Source organism: Zootermopsis nevadensis, unplaced genomic scaffold (genome assembly GCF_977971745.1).
Source record: "Zootermopsis nevadensis isolate Lab colony 2312 unplaced genomic scaffold, Znev_1.0 Znev_ptg000017l, whole genome shotgun sequence".
Classification (NCBI taxonomy): Eukaryota; Metazoa; Arthropoda; class Insecta; order Blattodea; family Termopsidae; genus Zootermopsis; species Zootermopsis nevadensis.
The window spans coordinates 18644002-18668140 of record NW_028259149.1 but is presented as its reverse complement, the minus strand read 5'-3'; the positions used below and the strand labels follow the sequence as shown (position 1 = coordinate 18668140).

The 24139-nt window shown below is 41.5% G+C and overlaps 5 protein-coding genes across 16 annotated transcripts; 2 read left to right on the top strand and 3 right to left on the bottom strand.

The window, feature by feature from the left end:
- The first annotated feature begins 32 nt into the window (after positions 1-32).
- LOC110830453 (neuromedin-B receptor) lies at positions 33-4673 on the top strand. Its single transcript, XM_022065431.2, has 4 exons — positions 33-149; positions 586-711; positions 1034-2063; positions 2424-4673. The coding sequence occupies exon 4, from the start codon at positions 2424-2426 to the stop codon at positions 4251-4253; it is 1830 nt and encodes a 609-aa protein (XP_021921123.1). The 5' UTR covers positions 33-149; positions 586-711; positions 1034-2063; the 3' UTR covers positions 4254-4673.
- Positions 4674-5681: 1008 nt separating this feature from the next.
- Positions 5682-12751, bottom strand: LOC110830449 (uncharacterized). 7 transcript variants are annotated; one of them, XM_087350980.1, is made up of 4 exons: positions 12620-12751; positions 10511-10687; positions 9540-9640; positions 5682-8537 (listed from the first exon to the last, which is right to left on the bottom strand). In XM_087350980.1, the coding sequence occupies exons 2-4, from the start codon at positions 10679-10681 to the stop codon at positions 6821-6823; spliced, it is 1989 nt and encodes a 662-aa protein (XP_087207106.1). In that variant the 5' UTR covers positions 10682-10687; positions 12620-12751; the 3' UTR covers positions 5682-6820. The 7 variants fall into 7 exon arrangements, with proteins under 7 accessions (XP_087207106.1, XP_021921100.2, XP_021921113.2 ...); XM_022065408.2 differs by lacking the exon at positions 12620-12751 and adding an exon at positions 11246-11338; XM_022065421.2 differs by lacking the exon at positions 12620-12751 and adding an exon at positions 11246-11338 and having other exon boundaries at positions 5682-8225.
- On the top strand, positions 11471-14271 carry Coa7 (Cytochrome c oxidase assembly factor 7). The gene has a single exon (XM_022065441.2). It carries the CDS (start codon positions 11471-11473, stop codon positions 12173-12175), a length of 705 nt encoding a protein of 234 aa, XP_021921133.2. The 3' UTR covers positions 12176-14271.
- On the bottom strand, positions 12365-18392 carry LOC147873692 (uncharacterized). 4 transcript variants are annotated; one of them, XM_087350990.1, is made up of 3 exons: positions 18318-18392; positions 14268-14510; positions 12365-13271 (listed from the first exon to the last, which is right to left on the bottom strand). In XM_087350990.1, exons 2-3 carry the CDS (start codon positions 14393-14395, stop codon positions 12794-12796), a joined length of 606 nt encoding a protein of 201 aa, XP_087207116.1. In that variant the 5' UTR covers positions 14396-14510; positions 18318-18392; the 3' UTR covers positions 12365-12793. The 4 variants fall into 4 exon arrangements, with proteins under 4 accessions (XP_087207116.1, XP_087207115.1, XP_087207117.1 ...); XM_087350989.1 differs by lacking the exon at positions 18318-18392 and adding an exon at positions 15996-16810; XM_087350991.1 differs by lacking the exon at positions 18318-18392 and adding an exon at positions 15623-15989.
- On the bottom strand, positions 17622-23936 carry LOC110830457 (uncharacterized). 3 transcript variants are annotated; one of them, XM_022065438.2, is made up of 7 exons: positions 23436-23936; positions 22367-22441; positions 21671-21820; positions 21300-21473; positions 19774-19920; positions 19248-19318; positions 17622-18399 (listed from the first exon to the last, which is right to left on the bottom strand). In XM_022065438.2, the coding sequence occupies exons 1-6, from the start codon at positions 23781-23783 to the stop codon at positions 19292-19294; spliced, it is 921 nt and encodes a 306-aa protein (XP_021921130.1). In that variant the 5' UTR covers positions 23784-23936; the 3' UTR covers positions 17622-18399; positions 19248-19291. The 3 variants fall into 3 exon arrangements, with proteins under 3 accessions (XP_021921130.1, XP_021921129.1, XP_087207114.1); XM_022065437.2 differs by having other exon boundaries at positions 17622-19318; XM_087350988.1 differs by lacking the exons at positions 17622-18399; positions 19248-19318; positions 19774-19920 and adding an exon at positions 20618-20693 and having other exon boundaries at positions 23436-23934.
- Positions 23937-24139: the final 203 nt, after the last annotated feature.

The following is a 24139-nucleotide window of genomic DNA, read 5'->3' as shown; positions in this document are numbered from 1 at the left end:
ACCAGGTCTCGGCCTCTCCTGCACAAATAATAACGCGGTAAAGTGGCCGGGCGTCAAGCTGACAAGTCACCTCCATCTAACGCAGAGGTTAAGAATGTCAGACGGAAAACGTCCACTCGTCTTCGTGGCGTGGTGCTACGACTTTATCGGTGAGAGCAATATGGCAGAAGTGGGGGGGGGGGGGGGGGGGGGGGAGACCACCTGAAGAATGCACTCACGAGGAGACGGGTGACCACTTTATTTGATCAATAAACGTGATGAAGAGTAATGGCGACGTGAGAAACTGAAATAAGATGGCGTCTTTTATTCGTAGTAAAAGTTTAGGTGTCCTCCCCCCGCTGTCCCATCACACTGCGGTATGTAAAGGCGCCCCTAACCTCATCACCTTACGAGGCATTAAATCTAAAAGACTTCATAATAAACGATTCTTAACATTCACAACAAAATATTATGCATGAGGGAACATAAAACTGTCGTGTTATGCTGTTTAAGGTTATTTTTGAGTCCTATCAATGAAGATAGTGAACTTATTACGTAGTGACTGACCTTGAAACCTCAAAAACTGTTTTCCTTTGTTTTACGTAGAGATAACTGTTGCCAGTTTGAAGCGATTCTTACGAAATGGAAGTCAGTACGCGAAGAACGACTGCAGGCAACATGAGACAATTCTGGACTCTCCTGATACTCTCCCTCGCAGTTGTGCTCCTGCAGGTAGGCCACTTCTTTGACACTCACATCGATCAGCTGCACATTGAGTCTTTTTTTAAATAAATGTTTTGATTTTGACAGCAAAAACTTACGAAAGGCACTCATTTAAAATGAGAGGGACGTGTAGAGAGCAGATGGAACAGGAAACTGTGCCGAGTGCTACTCGTCTTAGGATAGGACTCAATTGGAAAATGGTGGAAACGCACCACAAATTCTGTAACTATAAATTAATTATAATTAACGTGTGCGTTCTCGTCCATAAAACGTGGCACACACAAAGAATTCCACTCGCTTGTTGATGTAAAAGATGAAATGTTGTTTGCAGAATTTCCAGGTTTCCGATGGAGAGCCGAAGTGCCTCTGTATAATAACATACGAAAATGGCACAAGTAAGCCTTGCTGTTAGCAGAGGAACCAGGCATCAGAACAAACCTCGCGAGATGTCGAAGGAAATCAACGTAAATATATGATAGAATCTGTGATGTCGGTCTTCTGGACTGAAGATGGAAGCAGAATGTTCTTCCGAAACGCTGGCATCTAACCACGGGTCCACGTGGTATTGCAACCCAAAAGGCCGACATCAACACATTAATCGCTGTAAGAACCTCAAATGTCAGAATTAAAGAGAATGCGTTTTCAATGTCTCGTCTTCGCTGTCCAACCCATCTCACGCTCCTCCCTTCACCACAACAGGGCGAAGAGTTAAAATTACGAACAATTATCTAAACTTACTTCTCACATAAATTCAGTCTGAGATTCTCCGAAACGTCGAGAGACGCCACATAAAAAATGCAAAGTTAAAGTTCAATCAGCGTTCAAGAAATATAAAATTCTTGAGAATGGCCGTACGTTAAATTATGAATATCAATATTCTGTGATAAATCACGAATTACAATCAGCTTCAGGGCCCATCCGCCCTGGTCATCAAGGAAAGGAACATTTTTTCCGAATGAGCGCAAATCTTCTCAAGAAACTGCGAATCTCATGTGATGAGTCTAGTCCACACTTTCCAATCCCAATGTTACATTCCCATCTACTCCTTGGTCTAACAAGAAGTCTCTTACCTTCCTGCGTTCCAACCAAAATGTTTACGCCGTCTCAAAGAACCATCTTTCTCTTGGAATCATCACGAATTCCGAGTCATAATTTTTGCGGCAGAGCAGATGTGGCCCCGAGTTGCGTCTTAATCAGTTCTCGCAACTGCGGTAGAACGAGGGGGCTTTTGTGAGATTCCTCGGCGAGGTCACCCGGCCGAGGCACAGCCCACCAGGTAGCGGGTTCAGACCGCGCGCTGCTGTGACCAGGGGAAGTCTTCGTTCCTGCGATCTGCTCTCGGCTCACGTGGAACGCGCAAGGTATGGACCAACAGCTAATTAGCATTCCATCTGCAAGATGCAGGGCACGCGGGTGGCCTAGCCTCCTCAGGGTAAATGAGGCATCGCGTTCCATAAGAAGCAGGAAGTTACTCTTTGAGCGACTATCAGCTTTTCATGGAGCCTGGATAGGTTATGGAGGCAGGATAACCGGGATTCGATTCCCGGTAAGTGGGAAAATTTTGTTGATCAACAACGGGCAGTCAAATATCTAGTCAAGGCAGCTTTGAGGTCGGCCCAGTTCCGACATTTCCAACCACAAACTCCTGGACCCTTTTTAAAAAACAGACATTCGCATTGCTCGTAGTTGGATCGGACGACCTATATTTCTGACTGTTGCAGATGATCAACCGAAACGTCGTGATTATAACGGTGACCGCTTTGCATCTCATGACGACGGAAATGTACGAGGCACGTGCCGCCGCCACCTTCGGAGAAAACGATATTTCAACGAACGCTACGGACAATCCGAGTGGCGCCGATTACGAAGAAGGAATGACGACTGAAAGTGGAAGTAACTTCCACAACGCATCAGACGAAAGTTCGGAAGCGTTCGACATATCACAGTACCGAAACAACTGCACCGAAGACTTTGAATCCGAAAACGAGACTGAACTTAAACCTGCTCCGTACGCCGGGGGATCTGTTCATCACTTGGGACCGACGGCGCTGGAACTGCGCGAGGACTTTCAGCTGCTGCTCAAAGCGGTCGCGCGTTTCGGCTGCACTGCGAACGAGTCCCTGGGGCGCGAAGTCATTTCTATGTCTCGAGAATACGTCGACAGGGGCAAGGACTTCCTGGGGAGACTGAGCGGTCAAGATACGACAGCGTCGGATGAAAGACACGCCTTTGACGCCGGAATGTACGAGGCCAGCATCTTGCGAGCCGAGTCCTTGATGGAACTCGTCGACCAGATGACTGACCTGATGGCAGAACACGCGAGAATTGACGTAATCAATGACGCCATAATAAAAAATTCGAAAGAAATAATTTTTTCGAACAGAACTTTAGTGTGGGAGATCAATGTCCGACTAAAGGAGAACGTGACCCGTTTACTGGACAAATGTTTGCAGACGGCAGCGAACATGTCGAAGTATAAGGAACAGGACGATCTTCTGGCGGTCCTAATACCGAATCACACAAGGAACTTCTTCGACGTGCGCCAATGGGCCGACCTTCTGGAGAACGAAACTGAGACGCTGCAAATCTACAGGACGAATCTGTTCGCAGCTGAGCGCGACCGGTTCATCGCGTACACGGTGAAGCCGGCTGTGACGGCGACCGTGTTCGTCGTCGGTATGGCGGGAAACGGGCTTCTTCTGACGATCTTCGTCAGGCACAAGGAGACGCGGACGTTTCCGAACTCCATGCTGATGAACCTGACCGCCGTGGACTGCGCGTCGCTGATCGTGAACCTGCTCCTGGAATACTTCCGCGTGCTCTGGACCTGGCGACTCGGTCTTCCGATGTGCAAAATCTTCTACTTCTCTCGATACGTCCTGATCGCCGTCAGCATTTACTCCGTGGTGATGATAAGTGTTCAGAGGTTCTTGGCCGTCACACAACTGCCCTCTGGAGTCATGTGTCGCGTGGGGAAGAAAACCAAGTACGTTTTCATGGTAACCATCTGGGCACTAGGGTTCATCCTGTCGGTGCCTCACGCCCTGATCGCCGACGTCAAGAACGGACTTTGTCACGAGCTGTCGTTCGAATACTTCGGTCCCGTGAGTACGACGGACCTCGTCGTGTTCTGCGTAGTTCCCGTCGTCCTTGTCGCCGTGTTCTCGGGGCTGACCGCTACTCGGATAAGGAGAAGTGTCTGCAGGATCCCTGGGGAAGGCGCGGGCAAAGAACGCCTCAGACACAACCGCATCGTTTCCTCGACAATTCTGATTGCACTCGTGGCCCTGTTCGTCGTAAGTTACACGCCGGACTTCCTGTACAAGTTCCTCACTATTCAGGTCGCCATTCCGACGCCTTCCTGGCAGTTCAATATGGTCAACGTGGTGACGTATTACCTTCGGTTCGTGAACTGCTGCTTGAACCCTGTAATCTTGTTTGTGATGAGCAAACGGTACAGAGCTTACATGAAGAAGTACGTCGGGTGTGGAGGGGGGAGGAAGGAACTGGATGCAGGTAAGAGTGACGACACGTACGAAACGTCGCTGTGAACACGCGACTGCTGTGCTGATTCGTTGTTGGTAGACGACGAGGCCCGCGAGTTCCATCTCTGAGGAATGCGACGATCATCAATGTCTGGGCGCCCTTCTCTCCAAAGTCCCCAGCAAATCACACGAAGCCCAGAGCGAACTTCACAATGGATCGTCTTCCATGACGCTGCGTGTGAAGTCCAGTAACAGCCACAACGCCAATCTCTCAGTAACCAACGAAAAGGGGTAAACCGCCGTGTCCGTCCGCCTCAGAATTGTTAAACGGATTTTAACTAAATTTGCTACGCAGACAAAACGCTGATGGGTGAACTGATCCGCTACTTTAAACGAAAGAAAGTTTTACAGAAGCGACTTAGCCCACAAACTTACAGCGGGCTGAATTGTTTGTAAGTTTTCGTGAAATAAAGGCAATTCTCACAAGCCTCTACTTTACTCTGAAACCTTTTCCCTGGCAACGACGTCTTCGTCAGCTCCCGTTCCCAAAATCCCGAATAAGTGGAGCCTCAGCCTCATCTGATCTGCATCACATGGACCATTTGAAGTCACAGCAACGAATGCCACTCAGTACCAGCGATTATAAAGCAGATTGTGCACTTTGGGGTCCCGACGGTCGCAAGCGATCGCAGAGGCGAGACGATTTTACCATCTACTCTAAAACCTGGCGCCTACGAAGTGAACGCAAAGAGAGAGAGAGAACTTTGGCTGTCGTCGTGTGTCTGCGTCTGTCCCAACAGCAGGGCCTCTGCTGCAGGCCCGACGGTCAAAGGTGAGGGCCAAGGAGACGCGGTGACTTCACCGGTTCACCTTGCGCGGTGAACGAAATCAACAAACAACTTACTGGATGAACAAGTCACAGATATCCGGTTCTTCCACCGTCTCGCAGCTGCAAAAGGTCAGTCGGCGAGAACACAAGAACACTTCGTCCTCCAACCAAAAGCCGAGCTCAGTGTTCCACACAACACAAGCCTTGAAATAACACGTGTTCATTACGACTTTATTTAACAACGCTTTCAGAGGATGACAGTGAATGAATTGGAAAGGATGTGAAAGGAGCCGGTCATGGCCCAAGCGACTGAGGAAAACTATGGAAAACCTGTCAGCACAACCACTCGGTGGGCCGAGATTTAAACCTGGGACCTCCCGACTATGAACAGGCGAAACTTCAGTCTGCACTCGAAGCATTTGTGGTGTGAGGAAACAAGACATGGCCACAGAAATGTTACTTGGAAAATGCCACAGAAGAAAGTCAGTGGTGAAATCAGAAGGGATTAAAATTGAAATGGGTTACCAAGGCGGAAAACGTGCACAGCGAAAGCGAGGATCTTCCGAGCAGCCATAAAAATATAAAAGAGTGCAGGGCGGGGGTGGGGTGGGGGGGTGGGGGGAGATCGTCTCATGACGTAATAAGTAGGCTTCAACTCAACCTCATATTGTTCACACATGTAAATGTATTCTGACATTAGACTGAAACGCGCGAATGAAGGCGGACGAGTCGAGCATCCTGCAGCCATCTGCCTTCGTTCGTGCATTTCAGTGGAGTAGTTACAATGCGGAAGTGACTGATGATGAACGCTGGTCTTATCACTCACCACATGGACCCTCTCGCTTAAAGACCACAAGTAATTTACATCACAGGTAACTTAAGTCACATCAACTTAAAACTTTACAGCACACACTGAACGCGGTTGTCACGTTTAAAACCTCGGCATTACGGCTTCCGTTCTCACAGGATCGCGCGCGGACTGACTTCCGCAACAGAGCTTCGGTGAAAGCGTGTGAGAACAGATTACGAAATACTGAGACAAACTTCGTCTTGCACACGAATAACTAACTGCCAGCCGTCTCGGAGTACCGACACGATCCGACAGAATTGTCTGACAGCAGTAGGGCCATCTATGAACAAATATTTCAATTTACAAGCACCGCAAACCCCATGCAGCAGACTTCTTGAGAAGAAAATAACTGCGTTACAAGTACCTTGAATTTTCCACCTGAATCCAGTCCACACCCCCACATACTTTTTCCTTAACATCCATCTTAATATTATCTTTCCAGCTCCACAGTGGGTGTCCCAAGTGGTGTCCTCTCTTACAGTTTTCTGATCAATATGTTGTCAGCATTTTGTAAGCATATCTATCGTGCCTCGCCTACGTCAGAAAGATATAACATTTTGATCGCATTACGACCGAGCACGCTTGAACAGCGGCCTAGCAGCGTGCATCAGCAGTTTCTGCCCAAATTCTAATCGATGCGAGATTTCTCGTCTGGGCGCCCCAGAATAATCACTAAAATGAAAAGCAATGTGTGAGATCACTTCCATCATCCACTCTACGCAGTTAAGTTTTCTTTCTAACGTGTCTGGACAGGCTGTCAATTCTGCAAGGAGTCCGAATCTCCAGAGTCCACGGAGGACCATCCGACTCTCCTGCCCACCAAGTTCAATGATCGGCGGGACACCAAAATATGATCCTATATACCCGTAAGAAACGGGACGTCCAAAAGCACGCGGCTCACCAAAGCAGAACAGAGCGACGATTTCACTTCACTAAGAGTAGAATGGATGAAAATTACTCAAATGTCAGCATCGTCTCTGCTGGTTCTTTAACGTGTTTAAAGATGACCCCACGGTGATTGAACCTCTTGTGGCTGTGATAATGACACATGAGAGAAACCATTTTTGAAAATGTGCTGTTACAGAGGGGGCAGCCGTAGGGACGAACGCCAGAATGAATCAGGGCGTGCGTCTCCAGCAGTTCTGAACTTGGGAACGCTTTGTGACACTCCCCGCATTCATATTTCTTGACCTTGTGTCTCTGAATGTGCAGCCTCAGAAGCTTGTACCTCTCAAACTGCACGTTGCACGACCCGCAGAAATACGGCTTTCCTCGCGCGTGGTGGAAACGATGCTTCCTCAGACTTGCAGCCGATGAGAATCCCTTCCAACACAATTTGCACGCAAATGGTTTTTCGCCAGTGTGGATGTGAATGTGGTTCTTCAGATCAAGAGAAGTGAAGAACCTCTTGTTGCACAGGATGCACTCAAATGGTCGCTCGCCTGTGTGGAAGAGGATGTGTTTCTTGAGGCTCATAAGGAATCTGAATTTCTTGTCACACAGCTGACATTCATAAGCTTTCTCCCTCGTGTGTCTCTGGGAATGCTTCACGAGCCGCATCAGCGTCGGAAACATTTTTGCGCACACCTTGCACACGAACGGTCGTGATCCGGTATGGAACGCGTGATGGTCTCGGAGGCCACGGCTCGTGGCGTACCGCTTGTCGCACCTATCGCAGCGATACGGCGCGTCATCTGCGTCGGCCCTCGAACGCCGCATCATCCGATATTTTGAAGAGAGATCCCTGTGGGGTTTCACGGTTCCACGTGCTTTGACAGTTTTCTTCTGTTCTACCTGACAGCTGTCCCCTGGTCTCATTAAGTCCAACTTAACTTCGACATTCTTATCCTCTGTCGAATTACAATCGCTCACACATTTCATTGACTCGTAATTCGAAGATGACCTCCTAGGTCGCTTTGCCACGCGGCCAATAGGTAAATCTTCAGTCTTATCCATTTGCATCATGCTTTTCCCTCCAGTGACTAATTCTTGTTCTTGAATCTTTGCAGAATTTGACCCAGAATCATGCTGCTTTGACTTGCTTTCAGAATACTCCTTTGGCAGCTTTTCCACATCATCAACTTTCACATTTTTCTGGGCGGTATGTTTATTTATTTTTTGGCTGATAATGCTTGTCTTAACTTCCGGATCATTTACAGAATGAAGGCAATCTGCACGTTGATTTACGTCCCATTCGGTAGGGCGTTCGACAACTGGCGCTCCTTTTAAGCTGCTTACGTCCGACTCGCCGTCCTGCAGCTCCATTCCTGAACTCTCTGCCGTGGATAGCTGTGACCTGGGCAACATCACTAAAGGATCCACTGGCATGGGCTTGTTGCTGCACCTCTGTACACATTTACTAAAATCAGAAATGAATGTGTCTACTATGGATTTAGAATCCTCTACACAGCTGTCAGTTTGTTCATGGTCACTGGTGGATTCTTTGTTATCATCTGCACACACTTCAGAACATGTTTCTGTACAACCTGAACACTCCTTCTTTACAAGTGCAGATAATTTCAAAGAGCCACCACAATCACTAGCGATGTGCGAGTCACATCCCTGTGTATTTTGAAGAAGTGGAATGACAGATCGTGATGGTGGAGGCTGTTCAATGTAATCAGCAGCGGCAGACTGGTCTTCCTCTTCTTGTTTCACTAATGTCTCAGAACTGGATTGAGAAAGACAAAACTGTAAGTACTCTGTATAAAGAACGAAACACGACATTTGTGCCTACTATCTGAGTTTAGAAACCAGAGACAATTCTCTGAATCCAGCATCTGACATCTACGTGCTTCAATTTAAGTTACCACATGAGGAGCACACAGTCTGACGAACTGTGTGGCATATATCAGTCTTTTAGAACAAATACAAACACAAAGCTCCCTCGATACCTAACAGACGACGCTTGGATCCGAAGTCGAGGCCACGGTATCCAGAGGGCAGGTCTAAGGCCAGTGTAACAACATATATAAGTAATTCAGAACAAACAGACAGCGATATTTGGATAATTGCAAAATAACTGACGATGACAATTAAGAGATGGAAGATGCTTCATATGGGAGGACACGTCCAAATACAGAGAACAAAAACGTCAGGTCGTGAAGCCATGTAAATTTCTTGGTACACATAAATGTTCAGCAGAAGAATGTTGTCACCATCTTCAGGCAAAAACTGAGTTAAACTGGCAAAAGAATAACATCCAAATGAATTGGAATCATGACGCAGAGACTTCCACTTCACTCAAGAGTCGGCTTTACAGAGTGAAGCCAGCACACCCCACTATGAAGTTTTTGCAGGGTCATACGTTCAACTTTCAGTGAGGGCACAGGTTAACCCATTTTATTCAGAATTACCAGGTGGATGATGGACAAGTACGTATCAACACGCTACAACGTCTCCTTCTCCATCCTTATCAGTTCACCATGTAAAAGCATCCCCTTGTCACAGCTCGTGCCAGGCAGACAAAAACACAATTTCCAGTCACAAAACTTTCCTTTAAGATAAGAAAAAAGGAAGAGATGCCCCAAGAATCAAAATATGTCCGCATAATGACTAGTGTATCCGTCAATGGGCAGCTACTTACAGCCCATGAATGACAAACAGGGAAAGTGACTAGGACACAAACAATGAAGGAAGTGCACACTGTTAGGTTAGGTCAGGTTTCACTTACCAGAGGCCAAGCACACCCTGACGATTCAGACGATGATTTTCCACAGATAAGTCACTCTCCACTTCCTTCTTTACTTCTGTAATGTCTTCTTTTGGTTCAGCCTGTTAAAATACACGTGAATATTATAATTGTATGTCCTCTCTATTATAAACTTCAATTACTTCCACATCCATGTCTGTTCAATGGGAATGATTCCCACCAACAAATGTGTGTGAAAAATGCAAACTGAAATTACACTACATACTTGAATACAGCTACTGTACAAATGTCTTCTGATGAGACGTTGCGCTAATTCTCTGTATGGTACCAAGGCAATGTAATGAGGCATACCAAATGCAAACAAGAAACCGGAAAGTAACAAATATTGAGGAAGGATCTATTCTTAATGCTTAGTTTATATTACAAAAAGGTTCCAGGCTGGCTCTGAGGCTCACCCATCCTATCCAATGGGTATTGGGGTCCTTTCCCACGGGTAAAGCGCGGCCGGAGCGTGATTCTAACCCCCCCTCCTCAATCAAGTGTCTACATGGTGTGAAGCAGGATAGCCTTACTTTACTTTGCCAACAGGTTTCAATAAGTGAAAGTTGATGAGATTCAGAAAACATGGAATGATTTCATTGTACAGTAAAACTCAAATTGATCTAGGAAGAACTAATGAAGTCTACTTTTCTGTTGCAAACCTTGTGGGGTGAAGGTTAGAGTTATGTTATATGATAATATCTCATCATACAATTGTATAAAATAAGTGCAAAAACATTCTTCACCGAAACAAAACAATAAAAAATGTCAGTATATCTGAGCATACATCTACAGCATAATTTGTTTCTTTTCATTTGAGAAAACATTGACAAGATTCTAGTTACCTATGATTATCATTAGTTACATGAAAGCAATATTTTAGACAGAAAACTTTATTGGAGAAGACCACATTTGCACTTATTTTCAAGTGAACACAATTTGCTTTAACTCGCCTTCATAACACCCTCTGCTACAGCACACAGGTACCGACCCACATCTGTACCAAAGAACTCGGCTCCTCCTATCACATCAGAAATGACAAACATTTTCTCCTCCTTTACAGGAACTGTGTGGAGTGGCTGTGTAGCAGGATCAGAATTGGGGTCAACACTGACAATATCCATATTGTGCTGAAAATAGTGCCACAAAGCATCACACTTCAGAATACATTTCAAGTGGTTAATGTAAGAGTACATATGGAATAACGATACAGGATCAAAATAACACCTACGTTACAAAAATGGTATATGAATAATTCCGTTTACAAGTAATGATCGTTTAACGTGGTTATACCAGAACGATGCGAACGACATTCGTGATTTATTTTGACTGGATAGGTTACGTAATAGATTCAAAATTATTCTTTAATTTTCAATACGAACCTTCACCTAGTTTCCAAGCATTATATACGAATATGTGAATTTTCAAAATCTCTCGTACATTGCCACTTACAAGGTTCTCAGCTAGCCACATCTATCACACTTCTTACTCTCATTCGAAGTACGGCGAAAAGAATCAAAAACTTAGTTTGTAGCAAATGTAAAAGACTGCATCCACACATGCAAAACACGTATTTGAGAGATTACAATACCTGCGGCAAATATAAAATAACAAACCTCTCTATTCCATTACATCGACAATTCTCAAGAATCAAGAAAGCTTATGTCCATAGTTTATGATGCTATCACCTGTGGATTACGGTAATACTCTGCTGCATCAAGGAGGCTCCAATCCGTGTAGTATTTTATGATCACGTAGCACGTTTTCAAGCTATAAGCCATATATAAAGTGGAAGATACTTAGTTATGTAATGAAACATAACAAGGCAACAGACTAATAGTACGATTATTTTTTTATTTTTACATGCACAAACGCCGAACTTAGCAGACCTAACCTCAATCGACCTCACATCCATGGCTTTCGATCTGAGGGACGAATCACAAGTAAAGGAGTTCATCCATAATTTAGGGATAGAATACCGATTTGGATGTTACAGTGAAAAGAAACCAGAAGTGTGTCACTTGCTGGGTGATTACCTTGAAAGCATCAAGAAAGACTACACCAAGGCTGGGAAAATATATAAATCGAACTGTGACGACCATAATTTTGGTCGAAGTTGTTACAAATTTGGAACCTATACGCTTCTAGGGCGAGGTAAACTGGTAGTGAACCCTGAAGTGGCATATGAGTACTTTCAAAAGGGATGTGAACTAGGAGTAAGTGAATCATGCATGAATGCTGGATTAATGTGCTTAGGGAATGGCCCATATAAAAGGAACAGGAAAGATTACAATAAGGGTTTGGAGCAGCTTGATAAAGGTTGTGAAGGTAACGATCCTTTCTGCTGTTACTACATAGGTGCTATGTATATATCTGGTATAAAAGAAGCTAACATTGCAAAGGACATGAGCAAAGCCTACAGGTACTCTGAAAAAGGTTGTGCATTGGGAAATATGTATGCATGTGCAAATATTAGCCAGATGTATCAAAGGGGTGATGGAGTGGTTAAGGACAAGGAAAAGGCAGAACAGTATAAAAAGAGGGCTCTTGAATTGCAGGATGAAGTTATGAAACAGCAACAAACTCTGGAATTTCAACAAGGGAATAAACAAGTGTAGTTTCGCACAATTACAGTCAAATGGTGTGTATGTTAGGAGTGAATGCATATGCTATAAATAGCATGTGTATAGATTGTGTCAAGATGCAGTTTTTTAGTATACTTTTTGCATGGCATATTGCTTAATTAATCAACTTTACTTTGGTACTGAAAACTTCTGCAACAAGTAGAACTTCATCTCAACATCCTGTTTATCATCTAATCTTTAAAACATTTATTTGTGAGCCATGATAGCTGCTATAAGCCGCTGTATGTCGATTGCTGGGCTGTGATATGATTCACGTGTAGAACAATGCATGCTCCTTTAACAGTTTCATTGTGAAGATGGAGGCCAATGGAAGATAAAAAAAGAGAACAGCAAAGAAGAATGGGAAGATCATATAACAAACCACTTTAGTGTGAACGTTTATGCATGATATGAAAATGTATGCAAAGTTGAACTTACTATTCATGCATTTTCCACACTTCAGACACTGTTGTAAAAACTTGTCCCTGGGCTGAAATAGCCACGATGAATTTCCAGACAAGTCTTGATATCATAAGGAGCTGTAAATCCTGTCTTGAATAATCCACACATCTATTATCTCTGAGAATGTCCTGTCAAAAATTGTCTCAAGGCTCACGCAGAACTCTTGTGTGTGTCACGATGTCTTCGCAGTCGTGCCGGAGTTGCAAAAGTCTTGGTGCACAACTCACACTTGTGTGGCCGGTCTACCGTGTGCATAAAAGTGTGGTTCTTTAGATCCGTGAGGCATACAAAAGTCTTGGAGCAGACAGTGCATACATGAGGTCTCTGTCCCGTGTGCAGAAGAGCATGTTTTTGTAGATGTGCTGCACGTCGGAAACCTCTGCCACACTCTTTACACAAATGTGGACGTTCTCCCGTATGAACAAGGCTATGAATCTTAAGATTACTGAACTGTGTGAAACCTTTCCCACACTCATTACACACATGTGGACGTTCTCCTGTGTGTATCCGGTAGTGAATTGTCAGATTGAAGCCATCACCAAAACTTTTCTGGCATATATTACATATATGTAGCCCATCACTGGAACTACTGTATGGTCCATTTCTGAGAACTGGTTTGAAGTATGGCCTGGAAACAGAAGATCAGCAAAATATTGTAAACTGTAATGCCATTCACTAGACTGTTCAAGGTATAAAGATCAGAAACACTGAGAAGGCTTAAAGAAAATAAATTATTTTCTCATAAGTAGATTTCAGTATGCTTGTGAGATATGAATATCTGACTGTGCCAAGTACAGAAAGTCGGTCACTTAGTTTCTCGTGACAATTTCCTCCCAGGGCAATCCATGTGGGACTTGTTGAGAAACTGACAATGGGACAAGCTTTCTCTGAGGCCAATGGCTTTCTTGTTACTTTCCTTCTACTGCTGCTCCATATTCACCTGTGTAACATCAGGAACATGGACAATATGCCTTTTAGTGGCCCCAGTTCCATAGTCATATTTTGACCCATTATAACAATAAGAGTGAATAGTATAATATTTGTGTCCATGAATATACTATGGGAAACATTAATGGGAAATATACTGCCTAATAACTTGTCATTTGCCAGCTTCTCACTGTCGAGGCTTACGTTGAAGGGACTTGTGGCTGACGATCTGGCACCAAGGCATATTTCTAAGGAGTACTTCGATATTCCACAACTGGTCCTCATTCTAATAGTTCTCACTCATCATGAAGGGCAGTACAGTAGGCCCATACTCTTTTGTACTAATTTTTATTTTTTATTATTCATAACAAGAACTGGTCACAAGACCTATGTTTACTGTATAAGCCACAGAGAACACGTGAACAAGAAGTACACTTTCCACTGACCATGAAGAAGTGAGCAGACCACTTAACAATATGGCAACAGTGGAAGAATTCTGTTGTAATACTATGTGAATAAAAAGGGTCAACATATGGTGACACAGAAACTACAAATTATGCACGCAAGATCTAAAGGAACTTGAAGTTACTGTTGTAAAAGCATCAGAGAGGTTTACATGTTGATTTATATTACTTTTGACATATGTGAATCATGCCATTTTGTAGATAAATAACTATTAATTATATAATGAACAAACCCCATTTCCGGCAGACTCTCCTGTTCTTCGCTGTCTTTATTTTGTACAGAAATCTCCTCTTCCTTATTTTCTACCTCATGTTTAACCGTAGTAACATCTGCAAACTCAAAATAAGCCTGAGACTGCATTTCTGCTTCATCACGATGAGCGGTGCCTCAATCAGTGTCCCTGCATTCTTACCTTGTTTAATACGTGCTACTTCTCATACCTGTACTTCGATTTTCTTCTATACAGGTAATTTACCTAACAAAAAAGAAAATAACTGTTGCCACTATCTTTATGAACTGAGATACTAGTTTCTATCTTAATATTATCTCAACGTAATTAATATGATATGGTACCTGGTAAGAAGGGCTACGTAAACCTGACTTTTGCCTGTCTTACCAAGCACCACAGATATGCCTACAGAAAAATATTACACATGTAGTAGTTAAAACATTAACTTCCATTGTAATACAGAAGTTTGCTACATTCTTTTAGTTGCATAGGGGTCACTTTACATTGGCAGTCACATAAGAATTTATTACATAACAAAACTAAAAATTAGTTATCTTAAATATGCTTCTCAAACAATGAGAAATTCAAGTATTTTCTTCCTAAGCAGTTTGGTGGAATTCTGGTGCCTTTTACCATTAATCTGGCAGAACAAGTATACTTGGTTACAGTGTATGACCTACGCAGCATGCATCCACACTCAGCTAGCTTCTATTCTGAAAGTACTTGTCTGAATTTCAACCTTCACCTATGGTACTGTGACAAGCAGAACCACTGTGTTCACATGAGAACCTCTTCACCATATGCTTAACCTCAATCAGATCCATCTCACATTAAAGAAACATATTTTTTTATACTCTGCAGGGAGTACAAAATAACTTCATAAAAACAGACCACATTACCCAATCCACTAATCCTTTCAGCCTGTTTATTCACAATTTAAATTACATGTTGTTAATGGAGACTTATCAGATTGTGGTTCTCAAAATTGAATTTGTTACTTCTTTAGACACTGTCAGTTGTCCGAATGAAACATACACAGATACAGTATTTTATTTATGACTGCAGCTATCACTGATCAAGCAGTCAAGCTCATGCAAGTTTTACTGTTGATAAAACTAATCAAGAATACACAAGAACATAAGTACAATACTGAAAAATGATACCAATAAAGCCATCAACTCATGTATGTTGTCATACATATAAAACATTTTCATGGAATAAGCAATGTTTTTTAGCAGACTGAGGCAAGTAGAGGTACACCATCTACACTTGGCCAGGCATGCTAATTTTCGTATCTTGTATTTTTATTTATTTTATGGTGTTCTCCCAGTTTTCATTATCTTTCTGTTAATACTTACTGAAGGATTTTGGGTTTGTCAACTAATCCTTAACTCTTTATGATACACTGATAAAAACAGGCACACTGCATACAAGAGACTTATAGTTTTAAAACAACTTACGACAAGATTTAGAAACGACTGGCAGGCTTAGTTATATGAACCGTAAAACTGACGATTACAATGTATCAATGCATCAACGCACACCCAGCCAAGGAGAATCAAATGGATTCAAATACTCCCAAGGTGGGAGAAGCGCTGGTATCCCACAGTTCACTGAATTACCTCACTGACGACCGAAACAATACTATGAACACGAAAACAGCCATGCACATGTACACCAGTAATATTAGAACATAAAGTAGCCCACTTTCAAAGCTAATGCGCAAAATACCTCGGAACTGTAGACTATACAGCATACTTTCTCGCTGCGACAAGAAAAATCTATGACGATGATCATATAATTAAGCACTTTATAGATATTCCATGATATACTCCAGATATTCTCATACGGAATACTTAAAGGTATTCCTTCCCGCACAAATTTCTTGTGTCGTCAACAAGGTAAATCACGGCCAATATTGATACTGCACCAACTTCAACGACGTCAACTTCCCTACTGTAGCTTCACCTACGAGATATTCCATGTATTAATTGTTCCGTGTCTATATTTTAACTAATGTATGTTTTCACTGGCCGGATAGAAAATTCAAGCGAGGATACACAAGTTTCGACAATATTTTCCAGACAGTAAAGCAGATAACATACTAATTTCACTGGGATGTCGGAAATACTCGTATATGGGTAGTTAACGATTTGCAGATTACCAACACAACAGAATGACCTTATGCAGCTGTATCAACTGAAATCCTAAATTTACTACTAACCTAACCTCTGTGTACACTAAACCACCTATGGTCTGCTCCACTGCATATTAGACCCACTGAGCCTACACCTAACCTTGTGACCCATAGACACCTAGCCTCTAAAATACTGTACACAGAGAATGAACATGGTCAAAAGAAACAACAGCAATACTAAACCATTAGTACAACTACTTATGAAGAAAGGTATTATAAATAGTTGATGAAATCAATTTGTTGTCATGAAAAAACTGTTTCATTCACCATCACTTTACAAAAAGTACAATAATCCTGTATATATATGTCTTAGAAACAGCCTTTGTATGCCTTATAAAAGAACTCCAGTAATTAATGAAGGTATGTGGTACCTTGCAAAAATTGATCTAATATTTATAACATGGGGATAGATTCAAAGATCAGTACTATAGGGCCATTAAATCCACAGCTGATGCAGCACTCTGCTACTGCAACATGCAGGCAACCATATCATTAATATAAGTCACCAAAAATAGTTTTAATAAGTATGGAATCATCAAGCAATATAAAAAATTTATCCACTGGTGGAAAAAACTTAAAATTATTTGCTATGTGATAGTCTCTATCACTGGAAATAGAGTCAGGCTATTTCTGACGGACCCAACTGAGTCGGTACCTTCCCTCTCGCCCGAATACGGAAACAGACCCACTTTCCGAAACACTGGGGTTCTTCTTTAAAACAAAGATGATAGAAACAGTCCAGACAGCAAAGAATTAAAAGTGTAATCCACCATCATCAGAATCCTTTACAATTGAATGGTATAAATTATTAATTTCCTTATTATGAGAAGTTCTTATAACGTGTTAAAAATCACAGTGTTTCTAAGGATGAATCTTTCTTCATCATATGCAGAGGGAGACATCTACTTTGCTGGAGCCAGTAGACTGAACTCTTCCCAATGACCACAGGAAAGCTTGCTCTACCAGATCAAACACAGAGGGTGTCTCCCCCCTTTACCTGATGATGAAAGAAGATCCATTGTTTTAAGCAGTGTGATTTTTAAGGCACTTTCAAAGAGCTCCCAACAGATGATGAATGAAGTCCAAATTCAGCAGTTCTATAAATCACAGGAATGCAATGGAGGATCCTACAGTGTGAAGAAATGGCAAGAAGACCAAACTGAAGGTTTCATGATCAATTCTCTTAAAACCGTGTCATTACATAAATTGGTAACACAAGAAGTTCACTGTGTATAATAAATATACAAAAAAAAAAGTTAATAAAACACAGTGATATATCACAGTATAAATTGGAATTTACGTCCATAATCAGTTGTAGAGATGCAATACAATAGATGTGACGCTGCAATCATCGGATAAACCACAGCAGAAACAAAATGTGTTCAAAGTCACACAACTTGTTTCATGAACTCACAAGATATTACAATTTTGGTACCATTTCCTGCATTACTGTAATCAACAGCGCTTCCCTCTAACATCACTTGTCTTGTACCATTTCCAAAGAGTCCACTGGAGTCTGCGTCTCTGTGTAACATTACCACTAAAAACAGGATAACATGATTCATTCTACTGTTAGGTTCACTTACAAGTTTCGTACTTTGACAACACATTAGTAGCGGTCTGAACGTAATGTTCTCTGTTGCACCGGAAGCCATTTGTACCTTACGTCGCAGTAACACGAGGTCTGTAGTGCAGCACAGGTTAAAGTGATATTTGTAGGAGGTGCTGATCACATGGAAATCTTGCATTTCCAATACTGTACTAATAAAAAGCTGTAAATGATCTATTAGTGTTACGTGGAGGAGGCAAACTTATCCATCACATAAACATTTTATTTTAAATTATTCTTTTCTCACCTTCTCTTTCATCAATGTGTTGCACTTGGCTCACTACTGTAAGGATTCCTCTCATTACAACTCCCTGCTTCAAAGTGCACAGCTAGAAAAGTAGAGGACAGTGTAAACAAGCAAGCGCACGTACCATCATTGTAACAAGGAGAGAAAAGTTTAGGAGTACCGATTTCTTTTTATGCTGTATAAAGATCTTATAAGAAGATCCTTTAATGGTCATAATATAATCTATATATACGGGTATGATGCAGATACTACACTGCAAAGCAACTGACTATTCTTGGACATAGATATTCCCTGTACATTCACATGACTTATATAAATATTTGACAGATAATTAATTACAGAACCCAGTTCTTACATCCTTTCACTATACATGCTGCTAGTTTGAAGAGAAAGTTCATGCCCTTACACCTCTAAAAATTGCTTGCACTTTATACAGAGTGAGTCAGAAGTATGTTTACAAACTTCCAGGATCAAAAATAAGAAAAAATGTTGTTGTTTCACAGATTGCCATAGTGAATTCTTCTTGAGCCACCAGCCGTGTCAGGTGCTCCAACTTCAGAACTTCTGTACCCTGAGGTCACGGACAAAGATGATTCTTGAAATGATGGTGTTTTTGTCATTAAACCACCTGATATGGCTGGTAGCCCGAGAAGGATTCATTATACTTGGTCACTGTGAAAGCTTCAGATTATATATAACAAACTGCCATGTGTATAAATATTAACAGACAAACCAAAATTTAAAAAAACAACAACAACACAGTATTGATGTGATCAACGTCACTTCTTAACAAACAATGACACATTAAAAAGATAAAATAAATCATAGCGAAATTTACGAAAGTGACAGTTTTCTGTAAGAATCATATAATTCCTCTTTTTGTGGCACTGGGGGGGGGGGGGTCATTTATGTTTCTTTCTTTTATTTTACCTTCATTTGTGCTCCTTCCCAAAGGCTACTCCATGCTGAATTGTTTATTCATCACTGCATGCTACTTCACCCTGCAGTTCAATTAACGAAATGAAACTTTGTTAGTGTTGTGATAACTGTTAATAAAGTGATCAGTAGTTCATCCGATCTTTCATTGTCATAATTATAACGTGTGATGAAGAGTATGAAAGCTGTTCCGTTACACTTTCTACCCTGCAGTAAAGTCACAGCTATTATAAACCAACATATGAATTTTTACAATTCTAACGTGAAATAAACAACCATGAGGGTATAAGTTAACAATAACACAAGAATACTGCAAAGAACCCTTATTTTGTAAATACACAAACAAGTTAAAATTAGGTAGAAGCAGCTCACATACATTTCAAATGCAGTATACCATGAGAATGTTAACTTTCAGTGAAAAAGAGATTTAATTTTTAAAATAAAATTCTAGGAAATGGAATAATGTACGAACAGTGATGAGTTACGGGCAAAAAGACAAAACAAAGGAAAATCAGCTCACCTCAACTTCACATTTAACATCTACAGACGCGAACACTACTGGTTTATGTAACGCTTCATTCTGGAACGTCCGGCAACCACTCGTCACTGTCAGTGCCTGATCTGAAGCACCAGAGTCACTCTGCACCCCACTGATGGCTACAGAATCCTAACAGTAATGAAAGTGCAACATTCAAGACATAATCCTGGGCTACCACTATGCAACCAAACACAAAAATGCAGCATTGCAGAAAAACCATTTTGTGTAACACGGACTCAGCTGACATTTAAACTTCACATGCAGCCAGGACATTTCCCAATCATATTCCTGAAGGCATTAAAACATCCACAATTCTGTGAAATTGCATTTTTTCATGATCTGCAAGATTGCCGAACTTTATCACTCCTGTATTGTTGCAATGTGACACCAACCACAACAGCAAATGTTAGCGTGCTGAGGTTCTCTGAAAGCTCGCTACCCAGTACACTTGACGGCATCTCCAAATGTGGATACAGTAACAGAGAAGTATTATCTCAAACACTTGATTCAATTTACATTTCAACTTTTAAGGACTGTTTCTGGCGTAACACAACGAAGGTTTGCGACTGCATAAACACTCACCTAAAAGGTATAAAGTTCACTATGCTCACCATGTCATGAAGGAGACTAGGGGGCATGGTGGTAAAGCTCCTCAAAATTTTAACTGTGCCATTAGATGGAGACAAGTTATCAGCTTCACACACAGTGGCAGTAAGCAGTACCGAGAGACGCTGTTTAGTGGTGAAGGTAAAATTCCAATGTTCCCACCGCACATCCATTGCTTTGGTTAGCTCAAGACTAACATGTACCATCTCTTATCTCGATTCAAATCTTGGTCACAGATCTGACTGGGATTTCTGTGATTTTATTCAACCAGTATCTTTTATCTTCCCATATCCTATCTAAAAATGTAAAAATGTAAAAATTACAATATACAAAACTATCATTTTACCCATTGCTTTGTATGGGTGTGATATCTGGTTTCTTGTGTTTAGGACAGAACAAAGATCGAGGGTCTATGAGAACAACGGGATAACGAGAATATATGGACCTAAGGGGGGGGAAAATGACAGGAGGCTGGAAGAAATTAAATGGGGAGCTTCATAATTTGTGCTCATCATCAAATACATTCAAGAATGAGATGAATGAAGCATGTAGCATGCATGGGAAGATGAGATGTACATACAGAATATCAGTCACAAAAGCTGATGGGAGAAGAGACTAATATTAAATGGATCTTAAAGAAACAGAGAACAGAGTGTGAGGATGTGGACAGGATTCACCTGGCTCACGTTCAATAAAAGATGGGAAATTTCTATACTATTTGAGTAACCGCCAGCTTTTCCAGAACCCTGCTCCATGTAGTAAGATATTCAGTCTCATACACAAATGTTAAGGCATCTCATTCTATGCATAAATCTATGTACTCATATTAAATAAATCAGCATCTTTAAAACTGTAATGTTTTTAAAGTGCTCCATCCAATAGTTCCGCAAGATGAAGCTCACCTGAACTTCCTCCTTAATGTTAACACAAGTGAACGTGAATGGCTCCTGTTCTGACAACTCACTGCTGCTTGTGTCTGGTGGCTCTTCCTTCACTGATATAAGTCGCGTCTTGTCACAGTTTTCCTGCGTATCACTGTCTAAACCACTGCCCCCGTCCGAGACGTCCGTGTCAACCTGAACATACAGAACGTAGTAATCACCCCATCACTCAACAAACACGACACATTCCTGTATTCATATTCATCTTTTGTCATTCTATACAATTTAAGCATGCGAGGCAACACTGTTACAGAAGTTATGAATGAACTGATCGAAACTTCACATTATAAGGCGAGGCATCGTGCGGTAATGTTCAGCAAGCTGGGGCTCACCTCAAGTTCCTTCTTAGAATCACTGTCTGACATCTCACTGCTGCTTGTTTCCAGTGGCTCCTCCTTCACAGATCTGAACTGCATATCTTCAGAGGGTTCTGGTATGTCGCTGTCTGAATCAGTCTCCAAATCTATGATGTCCATTTTGTCCTTAACATAAAGAAAACAGAAATTTCTACCTGAGACACCTTGAAAGTCTAGTGAAAATATGTCACCTTCGTTATTTCTCGCCTGTTTCCATGGCCTCGGTTTTCCTTGAGTGATGTAAAATATCTGTTTGAAAGACTCAACTCTCAGTATGAGAACCTGAGGATTCAATTTTGCCAACACCAAAACTCTCCATGGGGTCAAACCCATGGTTCTGTCCACTTCTCAAAAGAAAGGCAGTAACTGAACACAGTAAGTGATGGTGCAAGGCTGCTTACTAAGGCAATCACAAGAAATTCAAGAGTTTACTAGAAGCAATCATCCCAAGACACACTGACACATTATAATAAGACCGTGTTGGAAATGGGAACATAAATTATCGCTCCTGGAGTCTAAAGCTCAACTTTCAGGGATTAGCAGCACTGGTTGAAGAAGATTTTGCAATGTTTGCCAAAATGGAAAACCTTCATCAATTGACATGTTTTATCCCCTAAAGCTCAACTTACACAATATAAATAAAGCTACAATATACAGAAATGTGTGGTTTACCTCAACTTCTTGTTTGATGCCAACAAATGTGAATGGGAGAGCATCCTGTTGTGTTTCTGTGTCACTGCTGGACACCTGAAAACACAACAAACACAAAGTGAAATATTATGAAAATACGGCAAGTCTTTGTACTACTGGTTGCAGTATTATATCAAGGAAAAAAGATAAACCATTACATGCAATGATGACACGAATGGCAAATCTCTAAATATAATGGGAAAACAAAAACTGAAGAGAACAGATCCCTTAGGAGAATGAGTTATACATGGGAATAAAATATTGTTAACTGATATAAAATAATGATTATAAGATTTTTTTGGCACAGGTCTGGTGGAGGGCCTTAGTTAATTTGGTGAAGAATCTTCAGGTTCCGTAAGCCATCTAGTTAGTTTATTATGTGATTGTATTTGGTTATTATGGACAAGGTCTGGTGGTGAACTTTTGTGTACAATAAATGGCCCAGAATTTATTGACTACCTGAATGACTATCAGCTTCTGCATGAGGGTTCTGCTCTGTCGAGTTATTTTAACTCTGTACAGGTTTCTTATTATTACTTCAATTACAATAAGATATTATATTTCTGTTAATACTACCCTTTTGCATTTGTGCAAGCATGGTGTACTACTCTTCAATGTTAAAGAAATAAAAGACATTCATAAAGAATATTATGTTCTGAAAAATGCTAATGTCCTTATTTCAGTCTTCGGTTCAGTGAGCTTTATATCAGTTTTTGGGTACAAATTCGTTACCTGGCCGGCTGCTGCTTAATACTAATATCTACTACTCCTTGAATGCAATGAATTCATCATCATTGCAGGAAGAATTTAAGGTACTTGTTGGTTATCGGGACACAGAACTGGAGAGTCGAATATCTGGACTTGGATTGGACGGAAAACTGCGCATCCCATAAAATATAATAATTTGTCATTTACTGAATTAAAATATAATAACTTTCAAGTATATGTCATTTATCCACACACATTAACCTAACTTAATCTATTTTTAAAGCGATGTGTCCCGATAACCCACAAGTACCGTATTTAATCTGCTGGTTCTCAGTAAACTTACCCTTGAATTCCGGGTTATGGCTCTGGTGGTAGGTCCATTTGTTCTCCTATACTGCCCACCTACGGGGCGCGAAGTCTTCTCTGTGTTTTGTAACTTATTTTTCATCTGTTTAATACCTTTGTTCCGACGCTTGACGGCTCCTGGTATTTCATCCAACAAGGAGCCTGTTCTACGAAATGTCGTCACTAATTTACGAACAACTGACCTTCTGGGAAGCTTGACACCAGGGTACTTTTGTATAAAGGCCACACAACATTCCACGAAAGATTTGTGTTTTATATACGCGTCGTACATGAACACTTTTTGCTCGAGGGTGTATCTCATAGTGCACACAGACGCACAAAGCATACACCAAACATCATTTAACAGGAACTCATTACGTGAACACTAAATGATTGGACCTTACGACGCAAACCATTAATCACATGTTGTTCCCACAGTATGACTCACCATTGAATAACTTTGAGATCAGGGCAGTGACGCGAAAGTTACTGGTACACTACACCACAGATAATACTGACCAACATTTCAATGGAATGTATGGCCTACCCCGTCTGGGATACTTCAGGGTATCTTGGGTTGTGACGCAAGGCAATAATGTTACCAAAATTTCATGGGAATGTAGCGTCTCCCTCTTCATGGTTACTTAAATACTGGACATATATCCTTCCAACACATTAGTATCACAGCCCATAAGTCCACTG